General features: G+C 37.5%; 1 protein-coding gene across 3 annotated transcripts in view; it reads right to left on the bottom strand.

The window, feature by feature from the left end:
• Window positions 1-1,924: 1,924 nt before the first annotated feature.
• Window positions 1,925-12,332, bottom strand: part of CPEB4 (cytoplasmic polyadenylation element binding protein 4) — a 46,461-nt gene continuing 36,053 nt past the window's right edge. For 2 of the 3 annotated variants that reach the window (XM_067305009.1, XM_067305015.1), the window contains exons 4-8: window positions 12,066-12,155; window positions 11,297-11,415; window positions 10,238-10,352; window positions 9,836-10,017; window positions 1,925-6,357 (exon numbers count right to left, since the gene is read on the bottom strand). In XM_067305009.1, the coding sequence (XP_067161110.1) occupies window positions 6,130-6,357; window positions 9,836-10,017; window positions 10,238-10,352; window positions 11,297-11,415; window positions 12,066-12,155 (734 nt within the window). In that variant the 3' untranslated portion in view covers window positions 1,925-6,129. Of the gene's footprint in view, window positions 6,358-9,835; window positions 10,018-10,237; window positions 10,353-11,296; window positions 11,416-12,065; window positions 12,156-12,332 lie in introns of those variants that run through there. The other variant, XM_067305011.1, reaches the window with a different exon arrangement.

Raw genomic sequence — 12,332 nt, 5'->3', positions numbered from 1 at the left:
TTTTGAAGGATATCAGTAATTCCACTAACATGGCATCAGGAGACTTAAGAAGCCCATATTCCAAGACCAAATTTCAAGTCTATCATACTACTTTAAAAATCATTACCAAGTAAAACACTGATAAGCACATGCTTTCCAAAAGACTATTTGCACTTGTAAACAATGCCAAGAACTTGTTATCACACTGGGAGAGGCTGAACCATGACTATTTCCTAACGTTACTAACACGGAGAATGGATAGGCAATACTTCCGTTACCAGCCGAGTCACGTGCTATAAACTGGTCAATACCATCTGCTTTATTTGGCTGACACCAAAGGAAGCGGTGAGGAATTCATTATTCACTAGGTAGACATTCCCTCTCTAGCCACCGTATTTGATCCAAAGCTTAACCAGCATTTTGTTTATTTTTAAATATTGATTTCAAGTTGTTGGAAGCATGCACAGGGAGTCACCAGCAAAACCTTTTATCCTGTTAAAAATCAGTTTCTAAAAGCATTAGCTTCTAAGTTCATATCATCTGAAGCCAATGGGAATTCAAATGATTAGCATCTTGCAGTACTAATCCTATTAGAGCTCTATTCTGTAAGATTTGCATTTCCTCAAGCACCTATGGAAAAGAAGAGTACTCAACATCTATTTAACATTTCCAACGCCACTCCTCAGATGGTGGCAGAAGAGATTAGTAACTCGGACACCAACAGCAAAATGCTGTTTGATGCAATGGACGTGGTCTGATTCCTACTGGGGTACTGTAGTTTGGGCAGTTTTTCTCTTGACTTACACATGCATATTTCGGTGCCTGGTTCCACTCAGCAGACCAGCTTCTAGACCAATCAAAATTATAGTTCACTGAAGCTTAACTTTTTGTATCAAAATAGAAAAATGAATAAAGCTTGCAGGATTCCTAGCTGCTGAGAATGCAAAACTTATGAATTCTTTGTGCATGGTTCCTGTTGCAGAATCCATGGAGGGCAGATACATAAGGTGGTAACACCCCACATGATATTTTAGACGTTTTAAGTTTAGGCATTTTTAACTGATGGCTAACACTAGCAAGCTCATCTAAGAATGGTCTTTAAAATGCCAGACTTCTTCCTTCTCAGAGTCTCAGATCACAGCTGCAGGCCAAGTAAAAAGAATCCTTGTCTGTCCATGCCATGCTTGGCCATACCCAGGCCCTAACCAGCATCTTTTAGTCTTGGCAGTGGTTTCTGACTGATGTGCTGCATTACATGTGCCTCAGTGGTATTCCTCTCATTGAACATGTCACCCGCCCCGTCAGCTGGATTTCTCAGCCGTGTACTGCTTTTTATCTTTGTCCCTATTACTGAGCAGCAGAGAGCACCAAGTAGAAACAAGTGATCAAACACTTGGCTACAGTTCTTTGGCCTAAGTGGATATGCTTAAGGCTGTTTAAAAAATAGTGCTGAATCTGCTGAAGGGTTTTTCCAAAGCTAGATGAGATTTCTAGACAATACTCAACAAGCACCAAATTCACAAAATTAAGTAGTCAGCATTCAACATCCCCTAAAGACAACATCTGGACAACAGCAGTAAAGACGCTGCTTCTTTCACCCTGATCCAGACTGCAGTTCTGCAATCCTAAAGAAACACACCCTTTCCATTTCTGCAATATTGCACATTTATTTCATACCAATTTAATGCAGTGTTCAGGGTACCAGCATCTCTCAAGTGGTTAGTACTCCCCTCACACACTTACCCCCTGCAAAACCGTGCTCCAAACCAGCAAGAGTTTTGACCAGAACAGAACCGCAGAACTTAGCCTAAAGCACTTAACACATCATATAGTCATACGTGTGCTGTACACTTCATCAAAATCACTTCCCAAGCCCCATGCGCTTCAGCCACACAGGAATGTGTTTCTACAGGAAGCTTAAAATAAAAAGGTTAAGAAGAAAAACTGAGTTAAAAGTTTTATTCATTCAACATCTCACATTACAAATATTTAAAAATTATATGCATACTGGTATAAATAGTCATTTGCAAACTATTTAATAACATTAATTTTTCACTAGCACTTCAACAAATGAACTCTTTAAAAAAAGTAACTTGTGTTATATAACTTAGAGTAGAACATACAAAAATATGAACTTAAACGTGAAAATGACTTTAATAAAAAATGAATTACCCTTATTTAAAATGCTATAATAAATACTACAACCTCCCCATACACAGTAAAAACTATATGGAAATTCAGCCAAGTAGTACAATTAACTGACATACTTAAATAACTTTTCCTTCTGATAATATGAGCAATACATTGGGGGAAAAACATATTAGGGATTAGTAAAAACTAGACACCCACTTGCTAAAAGTTTCACTTCCAAAAAATATAACAAAAAATCTGATGAAAATTATAAAAACTAATTATACTTTAAAATTTAAAAATATAAAAAATAAAACAGTTGAATACAATATTGTCCCAATTCTTACAATGCTATCACAGTAGCTTTAAAATAAGATAATAAAATAAAGCAAATGACCAAAACCTTTTATTCCATTTTTTAAAAATAATCTCAAATTTACATTAGTAGAAAGATTGATTTCTGATTCTTTTCTTTAGAAACACCAGCAAGAAAGAGGATTTACTAGAACAGTAGAAAATGACATTTTTAAATGTCTGCAATTAAAAACAAAGAATTACACTGCAAAGATCTTCCAGAAGTCTGAAATAGGTATTGCACATAACTTGAAGTTAACTTGCCACAATTCATCACATTCAAGTTTTAAATCACCTTTTAACAGAAGGTTTTAACTCTTCAAAAACAAAAGGGGTGAATTATCAAGTCTTTCCAACAGCATCCTTATAAAACGCTAAATTCATTCACTGCAAGTTTTAAATTTGCATTCTGCAGAGGTCTGTGTATGGAGAAGTATATACTATACCAAAAAGCACGGGGCAGTGGGGTTCCTTTACATATAAAATAATCAGAAACACTTTATTTTACATTGCAAAAATAACCATGTAATTACTCTGTAACTACATTGTAAATACATGGCCAGTGCCATGCTAGTGTGATAAAACTACATGCTTATTAACCCTTTTGCAAATTGAAGTGATACCCTAAGACTTGTAAACTAATTACATGTTAGTTATGTTTGGAGTGACATGGTAACTCCAACTACAAATCCCATGTAATCAGAAGGACATGTAATCACTATTTAAGTACAGAGTAATGTATATAATTGTTTATGCCCTGTAAATCGAAGTGTAACCAAATAATCTGTAAACACGCTTGTCACACAACCACAAGTGAATATTAGTAGAATAACAATTTCTTACATTAGTCATGCATACTAACATTACATGCCTGCCACCTAGCAGGCTCTCTTTTATTCTTTAAATATAATTTAAAAGAGCAGACACATTTCTGCATCAAACACCTAACATCAATTTGTTATTAATACTAAAAATGGCTAAACATTCACCAAAAACGTCTGCATTTGTGTATAATTTTTAAAAACTTAGTAAGAAGCGGTAGACAATTTTGATGTTTCTTTACTTTTAAATTTCTACACTATATTTATGCATTTAAATTTCAGGGTCTAAAGACAGTGTCATTTGTCACTTTCATGCTCTTCTTCTTTAATTCTCAACTTTACATATACTATTTCTTAAATTATATGTACACCAAATACCTGGTGCTGGGCTAAGATGTTTAAGCAACATGCTTTCTTTTCTCTGCAGATTCTAAAATAGCATTGCCAGTGCACAACATCCATAATTCAAAATGTATGCAGAGCACTGAAATGTATAAAAAGCAGAATATAAGAAAATAAAATTTATTAAAATTATTTATATTAAAAAATGAAGTATATGAAGATCTCTCAGTAATAAAAGTACAAAAAGCTACTCTTTGCAATATGAAAAATTGAGGTATTGCATAAAGAGATATCCCGTCAGTGAAAAGTGTGCCTAAAAATGCTCACTGTTGGAAAAACAAGATATACAAAAGTAGTGCATAACAAATATACATTATGTGCATGACAAAATAAGTTAGCTACAAAAACACTGTACCGAAATTCAGCAGGTCATGTACAAAGGGAAAATTATTATTCAAAGCTAGTTCTCAAACAGTGTTATTTCTTGTAATGGTAACCCATCTCACCTGTTAACTGGGTAGGATCGGCACAATAGCACACCCCAAGCCACCTACAAGCATTAAAAAAATTAAAGGAACATTCCAACTATAATTATGTACTTCAGAGAAAAAAAAGTCCCTGACAATCTACACAAGAGCACTCTGCATTTGCATTACTGTTGTCAATATTTTCAGGGATTTCATTAAAAGCAGCTCCCTTTCTATACTTGACTAGTAGACAGCAAATGTCTCCATTTTGACCTTTGGAACTTGATAAGGTATAGTTCATTAAAGCCTGTATTGAAAATAAAAACTGCTTCTCATAAAGATAATCTGGGGTGGGGGGAATGGGATGAGGGGGGCCGGCAAAGGCTTTTACGGAGCAGATGTTTTCCGAGCAGTGCTGAGGCAAGTCTTTGGTTTGAGAGAATCTAGGATGGTACCATGCCAGTCAGGCAGTTTAGAAGATTGCCACTGAGTTTGGTTGTTTGTACACTGCTAAAACTCGTTTTAGAAGTTGGCCAGGGCATTAGTTCAAAAGTAATAAAAATAATTTTCAGAACTACTCCTTCATTCAACTATTTCAAACTAAACCCCTGCACCCACTCTTCATCATTCAGTTAACATGTACTGTGTTAATGCTTCTCAAGGTAGAACTCATTTAAAATAAAGCAGGCATTAACTTAGCAATGTTGGCACTTCAAATACCTATGTTACCTTATTTCCCCATATTAAGTTCTGAAGAGGAGGAATTCCAGTTGGGATATTTTTCTACAGGAAGAGTAAGAAAGGCATATGCATGTTTGCATCGTCTCACACACAAATTCAGGGAACAGTGCAAAGCAAGACTTGGAAATTACTCAGCTTTATGCCTTCTGTTACAACTAAGTTAGAGGATATTTAAAACTAACTTTACATCCAAGATGGGAAACCAATAAGCAGCCAATTTTAGTTTGCGTGACACACTGGAATATCAAAACTTCAATAAAAATCAGTGATATCCTTGAGGTATCTTTAGGTTTTCTACTTTTTCATGTCAAAATGGAGAGCAAAGGCTGGCCCCTGATGAATGTTAGTAGATTAGGATATAGAGTTATATATAGCCATCAAAAATAAAATCTATATATTCATCCTTCAGGAGAGGAAATGCCAGTTAACTAGTTGTCATTTTTCTAGCTTTGGTAGGATTTCTAGGGCTGTAACCAGACAATTGAATTCTCTTAAAGAAAAAAGAAAGTGCACTCCCCCCTCAGTAGTAACTTTACTCAACTTTTACATTCAGGAATTCTTAAAATGTAATCATTCTGATGAAAATATAGTAAGCTCTGCCTATCTCATTAGTAATTTGGATGTGGGTGGTAGTCAGAGGCACGGTCAAATAGATACCGAGCTAAAAATTCAGCCTCAAAACCCTTAACAGATAAAAAAATCACTATTATAATGCTGCTTGAACTTTGCTCATGCATTTTTGTTGCTTTAAACATGCTCTTTCCTGTTGATAGGTAAATGCTAACTTCATCTGTTGCTGGAAAAACTGAAAAGTCAAAACAAAAAGAGAGGCAAAAACAGGCTTCCCTGGGGGAAAGTGTCAGAACAGACTGATAGTGTTATTGTTACATGGTTATTTTAATAAAAGTATTCTTATGTTCTTTATTAACAATAATTTAATTAAAAAACCAAAATACTCTATTGTTTCAATTCTCTTTTCTTAATATTTTTCTCTCCTCTAAGAAAATGTTGCATGAAATTAAGTGTTCTCTTGGTAGTAAAGACAAGAGAATGCAACTTACTTGCAACACGTTATCAATACGAAAAGGAGTTCCCAATACAGTTTTCAATGACAAGATTCTACAAAATACCCATATTATAGGTCATTCTTTCATTATACTATTGTTAAATTACAGACTACTACAAAAGGACATGCTATCTTGAATAAGAGAAAGGGTCGGGTGGGGTAGGGACAATCAGGATAACAGAAGAGTGCACTTAATTTGAGGCCTGCATATGAGCACTGCAGTAATCACTTAGTTCCAGCGGAATGAAATATGTCTTGGGCGATCTCCTCCCTCCTTCACCAGGGGTTTGTGGAATTCCCTGCCAGCGCGTGAATGGATAGCAGCCCAGCAATATTCACAGTAATACTGCAGACAGGTAACATTAGCACAGAAAAATGGAGCAAATTTTCCACCACAACGGGCCCCCTGACATTCATCACAAAGCTGATCATCCAAGACATATGGCTTAACTTCCACCTGTATGAAGAAAACAAGAAGAAAGTTTGCAATTCTTAATAACAACGTAGGTAATGACAACTCCACATTATTTACTAGCTGCATTCTAGCAGGATTGTGATCACTTGATCATAGTCATTGAACACTCAAAACTACAGGCACTTAACTTGGGAACAATCCTGCTCCCACTGTTCCTCCTCGTAGCTTAAAAAAAAACCCAAATTGATGCTCGCCATCTTTATCACGCATGCTGTAACCTATTTACAAAAAGTACCAATCAACACATTGTTACAGAATTTACATGCATAGATTCTTACCAAAACCTTGGAGAATTCTGGGGGTTTAAGTATGGTGACACACGATTAAGCTCCTACCCTTTCAGGTAGGAATGTAAACTGTTTACACAGCTCTGTAACTGCAAGTTAAAAATGCACATAGTCTGCAAATTTCATTGCCTGAATTTTCAACTTTAAAAAATTTATTATCTTTAATAAATAGTACATTTCTGCTTCCTTTTACTGTGGCTTACTCCACTCAGCAAAAGGAGACCTACCTAATCTTGCTGGTATCAAATGTGAAACTTAAAACGCCAACCTACACAGCTGGCATTAAGGACAAGATGATGAGCAGCAATTCAGCACAGGAGACAAGAAAGGAGAGGAAAATTTTCTTCAAGTTCTCAACTGATAATAACTCGCAGGAACTTACCAGCTGGTGCTCCAAGGATACATCTACACTGCAACATCTGCAGGCTACTGGCTTTTAATCTACACATTTGCATATCAAAAACAAGCCTGCTGTACTGTGGGCTACAAAACCCTGGCCGCAGCACTCCACAAGCTTCCTCCCTGACAGGAACCCAGCGCTCCCCACTCTCAGGGCCCAAGGTGCGTGGAGTGCAGCTCGTTTAGACATGCCTACGTGTTTAAATCACAGTTGCAGCACTGCCGTCCCCTAAAGGCTCTGTTTCACCTCATAACTAATGATCACCTTCACTCCCATTCCTCTGCTTCTTAGGACTGCTCAAGGTCGATGCGTGGACTACTCAGAAGTACAGCACGAAACCTCAACTTATAAGTATAGCCACATTACGAGTACCTATTCTAGAAGTGCTTGTGAGCCTCCTCTGAAGCTTGTTTAATCATTTTTTTCAAAAACATTTCCAAACATCCAGGCTAAGATTAGTATCTCTAATGTTATCCTTCTATTTCTGCACCCGGCATAGTGATGGTCTTTTGTGCACCTCGGGGATCTCGGAGTGGTATGCCAGCTAATCCAAATAAGGACATTCACAAGTTCCTGTGTTTTTAAACTTACCCAATTTTATCACAGTCCAGGCAGGTCACTGCAGTAGTTGATGCCCTTTGGGCTTACAGCACAAAAACTACTCAAAGCAGTGTAGCAGACTTGCTTTTCCCCTCATTTTTTTCTGTTTTCCATTCCTGAAGAGTTCTGATTCTCAAACATCCCTCCACGCGAACCCAGAACAATAAATGTGTAAAACAGCAGAGGCAAACAAATATTCCTAACATCATATCACCTTCTCCCTTCAACACCTAGTCTGGCTAACTGGTTTTAGGCGGGTACTCAGTGATGGGTGTCTTCTTCTATAAACGCTAAGGAGCAAAAACTACAAACATGCTATGCTAGGCCTCCTTCATATGGCAGCTATCTTCCTCTGCTACCAGTGTTCCCAGACATACTCAGTCTAGGCTGCAACCTACAGGCCCAGCTACAGTGCAGATAATTGTACCTCTGCTTGCTTTGGCCTGTGACTGCACCACTGGTTTTTGTGCAAGTGAGCAACCCCCAGATACTAGAGTCTTCAGCACATCTATAGTGTGCTGAAGCACACGTGCCAAATACGACTTGCAAAATATTACCTGCACATATGACCTGTTACTTGTGCTATGCATATTGAAGCTTCTCAAACGTACAGGGTAAAGTAGCTTAAATTACAGCAGTTTCATCAGACACAGTTAGGGTGGCAGCACTCAGCAGAACCTCTACAGTGCTGGGTGCTGCAGGCCACTGAGCATTTAACTTGTATTATCTCACAGAAGGGCACACCCTTTAACAGCACCTCCTTGCCTAATTTTACAGGAAATCCTTCTTTCTTACTCATTTTATTTTTAATGTATATATAAAAATGTTATTATAAAAAGTTAATTAAAAATAGTATCTTAATAATAAAAAGTACTATTGTTGCTGTTGCATTAATTTCTCTCGTGCATCCAAAACAATTGTTCTAATGAATCCTCTGAGCACTTATCTCCCCACATTTCTTCTGAACCACATACAAAATGGGGAAATAAGGAGGAGGGGGAGGAGAGAAGGAAGGGGAAATAGATTGCAAAATCTTTGCTAGAGTTCACAAGTACTTACTTAAAATCTGTAGTCCCACCAGCTTCAATGGACCTATTCACCCAAGTGTTTGCTTATGCAAGCAGAAGTTGCACAAGGAGGGGGGGGGGGAATTATTTGTTCAAAGCCATACAGAATTTATTTCTGAGCCAAGATTAGAACAAAGACATTCCAATTTCCAGGCCCACAGTCAAATTGTTGTTCCAATTCTTCTTCCCCAGCTTTATAGCCAAGCAGAAGTGAAATGATAATCGGCTAATCAGCCATTTAACAAGACCGACTGACTGAAGTTTAGAGGTAAAGGCTTTGGGGCCTCCTCCCCCCGTAGTAATTATAGAATTAAGATCAACAATGACAGTCACATAATCCTGAGTCCTGAAAATTTTGAGACAAAGCACGAACTAGACACAACAGTAGATGCAAGGATCTGAGTTTCTCAAAATTGTGGCCCTAAGATTACCATAACAGGCCAGTCACATTTCAGATTAGAGTGCAGAGAGAAGCAAGCTGCAGATCCATTTGGCATACTCCTTTAATTTATGTTAATAAAGGAGTAAAATAAGATGTAAATAATTCTAATAAATTATCATTTAAGAAGTTAACTGGGCATAGCCTTTAAACAAGCCGTGGAGGATGACTATGAGGCTGCAGTGCCCACCAAGGAGTTTACAATGCATTGCTATGATGCTCTTTAGGACCGTCCAGCACATATAACACTAGGGCCAGATTCTGCCTACTCTCTCTAGAGATGTAGAACAGGAATAGCAACTGCTCCATCCTTGGCAGATACCTACTCCCTGACTTTATACAAACATTACAAGGGCAAACACTTGCAGTGGGAGTATACAAGTGCAATATTCTTACAAAAGGGCAAGGCAGCTGAAATGCTTCCCATTATGCTAGGCAATTCAAGAAAGTCTGCTTCACAGTTGCCACCCACGTTCCAGAAGCAAGAGCTCTGCACGACTCCTTCATTTTTATTCTGTGTTGTATCTAAGTGGCACAATTTAGCCCTAAATATGCAATGAATCTGATCTAACATTTACAGTCTTCACAGTGACGCACTCACGTTTACATGGAAAACCATTTCTAGAGAAGGCATGGAATAAAAATAGAACATGCTTGAAGACCTTACCCGTTTATCTATCTCTCCATGCTGCAGCTGAACAAAGCGAGCGCTGATAGCAGCTATGTAACTTTGTTGATTAGAAAATGCAACCCGCCCAGCTCCTTTTGGGTACTTCAGCTCAGGGTCTGTGTCAATTCCAGCGTAGCACACCCCTCCATACAGGCGATCCATTATCATCGCAAGTTCCACTAAACCAGAAAGGAAAAGAAAACAGTGGTGTAGATTTAGTAATTTTTTTTCTCCCTTCCTAAAAGCACCAAATGTGACAGTTCATTTGTATTCATGTTTCCCGCTGTAAGTGTCAAGAGCACTTAACACCTCCCTTGCTGAAATAATTTGTCTCCCCCCTTGCTCCCCCAATCAGACAGCATATCCAACACGCCCAATGCTGCAGAACACGCAGTGTACCTGCTCGTAAAGGCCGAGGAACACCACCAACAAAAATGGTTTTTCGTGGGTCAAGAGGCTGTGAACCATCCATAACAAAATCACTATCACTAAGGTTCCAAGGCCGGATCTGAACCTATGGACAAAAAGCCTTTTTTTTTTTAAACCATTCACAATTCAGAAAATAGTTCAGTAACATAAATTAAAATAGTATCCTACAAAGAAGAAGAAAACTTCCTAAAAATTGGATTTTTTAACTCATTTTCTACTTGTTCAGCAATCACTTCTCAAGATGAAATGGTAATAATCTCTATTAAAACAGACCTCTTGATCATACCAAATTTCACCACTTGTTACCTAAATTTGTAGGAACCCCCCCCCCGCTACTTATACATTTACTTAATCATGACTGAACTGTGGTATACGAGCTATGTTGTTGCATATTTATCTACGCTATTTATGTTGTTCTAGCCAAGTAAAGTGTAAGCACTAGACTAGTGTTATCTCAATGGAACAGACTCCAATGCACAAGGTCGTGTGTTGGTTTACTACACAGAACTAGCTACTTTGCCTACAGCTGGTCAAATTCAAAGTACAGAAATGCAGCATAAGTCTCTCCAACTATTAACTGACTTGTTTCAGTCCCCAAAGTCATTTGTACTAGTAATGTACAATTCACTGCCATGTTATGTTTTTGAGGTTTCATTTGTCTCTCTCAAAATACGTTCCACACAGCACTACACAGTGTGAATTCTGCATCATATTCAATAATAAGCATAAAATACCTCTCTGCAAATATATTACATCAACAAACGTGAAATTTAGCAAGCCTTTTCTATGAAAAATGTGAATTGTAATTAGACTAAAAAACCTCATGATGTGTACATAATGCACATCATTCAGAGTTTAGAAATCCCCCTCTAATTTGATCTTCTCTTTGAGAACTTATTTGATGATTTAAAAAAGTTTAGACATTAGTGCTCTAAAGACAGGAAAAATAAAAAAGAAAAAAGGGCATCTGAAGAGCACAATTTCTAATTATCATACAGGAACTGCATAGTCACTGAAAATTTTACCTACCGGTTTGTCCTTGATAGTGGGGCTGGAGACACAAAGATAGAGTTTTCCATCTTCCTCAATACATGCATCAATCAGTGCCTGTACAGAGCTTTCATCTTGGAACAGCAAAAATGCGTATCCTACAAATGGAAAAACAAACACATGATTTCCTTTTTCATTGGGATATAGCATATAGTCAATAATTTAACACAGAATTTTGCTTGACGCCATGTCATCATGCTACAGCATAATAAAGGACAAACTTTACAATGCTCTTGCACACTCCCAGCCTGGCCTGCTGCAAGTCCTCTGCATTGTCAACAAGGAAAGCAGGGACATTTGTGACCAACATATTCTCTCCCCCCTCTTCTGGCAAAGGATAAACCAAGAGTATTAAAAGAACAAGAGCCACAGCTTTAGAGGCACGCCTCCAAGTATGGAATATAAAGTGAATATAAAGTGAATATAAGGTACAAATCCTTCCTGACTTCTGTGAAGAGCATTCAGCCCCTTTACAAAGGACCGATCTTGACTATTACTATAAAAATGAGTAAAGCAGAAAAAGGAACAACAGAAAAAAAGGAATAAAGTAGAAACAGGAAGTTAAGGAAGAAATGGAAAATAATTACAAGACCATGTACTACAGTCCATCAGTGCACAACAGCCCTAAGGATTCAACTTTTTTTTTCTAAACATAGAGCCATTAACAAAAAAATCTTGTCCAAAATGGAGCTTTACTGAGAAAAAAATAATTCAAAAATATTCATATGATATTAATTATCAAATTTACCTTTAGGAGGAAAATAAGATTTGCTCTCTGCCTTGTGTGGCCAGTCTACAATCAGAGGTCCAAAACGACGAAAACTAGCAGTGATCTCATCTGTAAAGAGAAAGGAGAAAAAGCATGAATTGAAAATGAAAGCCTCAATCAATCAATTGTACGACATTTAAGACATTTGAAGAACATGGATCTCGGGTAACTTCTGCCCAGCCTATGAATAAACATTCTGCAACCCTAAAAGTTGAGCAGCTCATAGAAATGCTTAGTAAATGATGG

Source organism: Apteryx mantelli, chromosome 14 (genome assembly GCF_036417845.1).
Source record: "Apteryx mantelli isolate bAptMan1 chromosome 14, bAptMan1.hap1, whole genome shotgun sequence".
NCBI classification, from domain to species: Eukaryota; Metazoa; Chordata; class Aves; order Apterygiformes; family Apterygidae; genus Apteryx; species Apteryx mantelli.
This window is presented reverse-complemented; position numbering and strand designations above follow the sequence as displayed.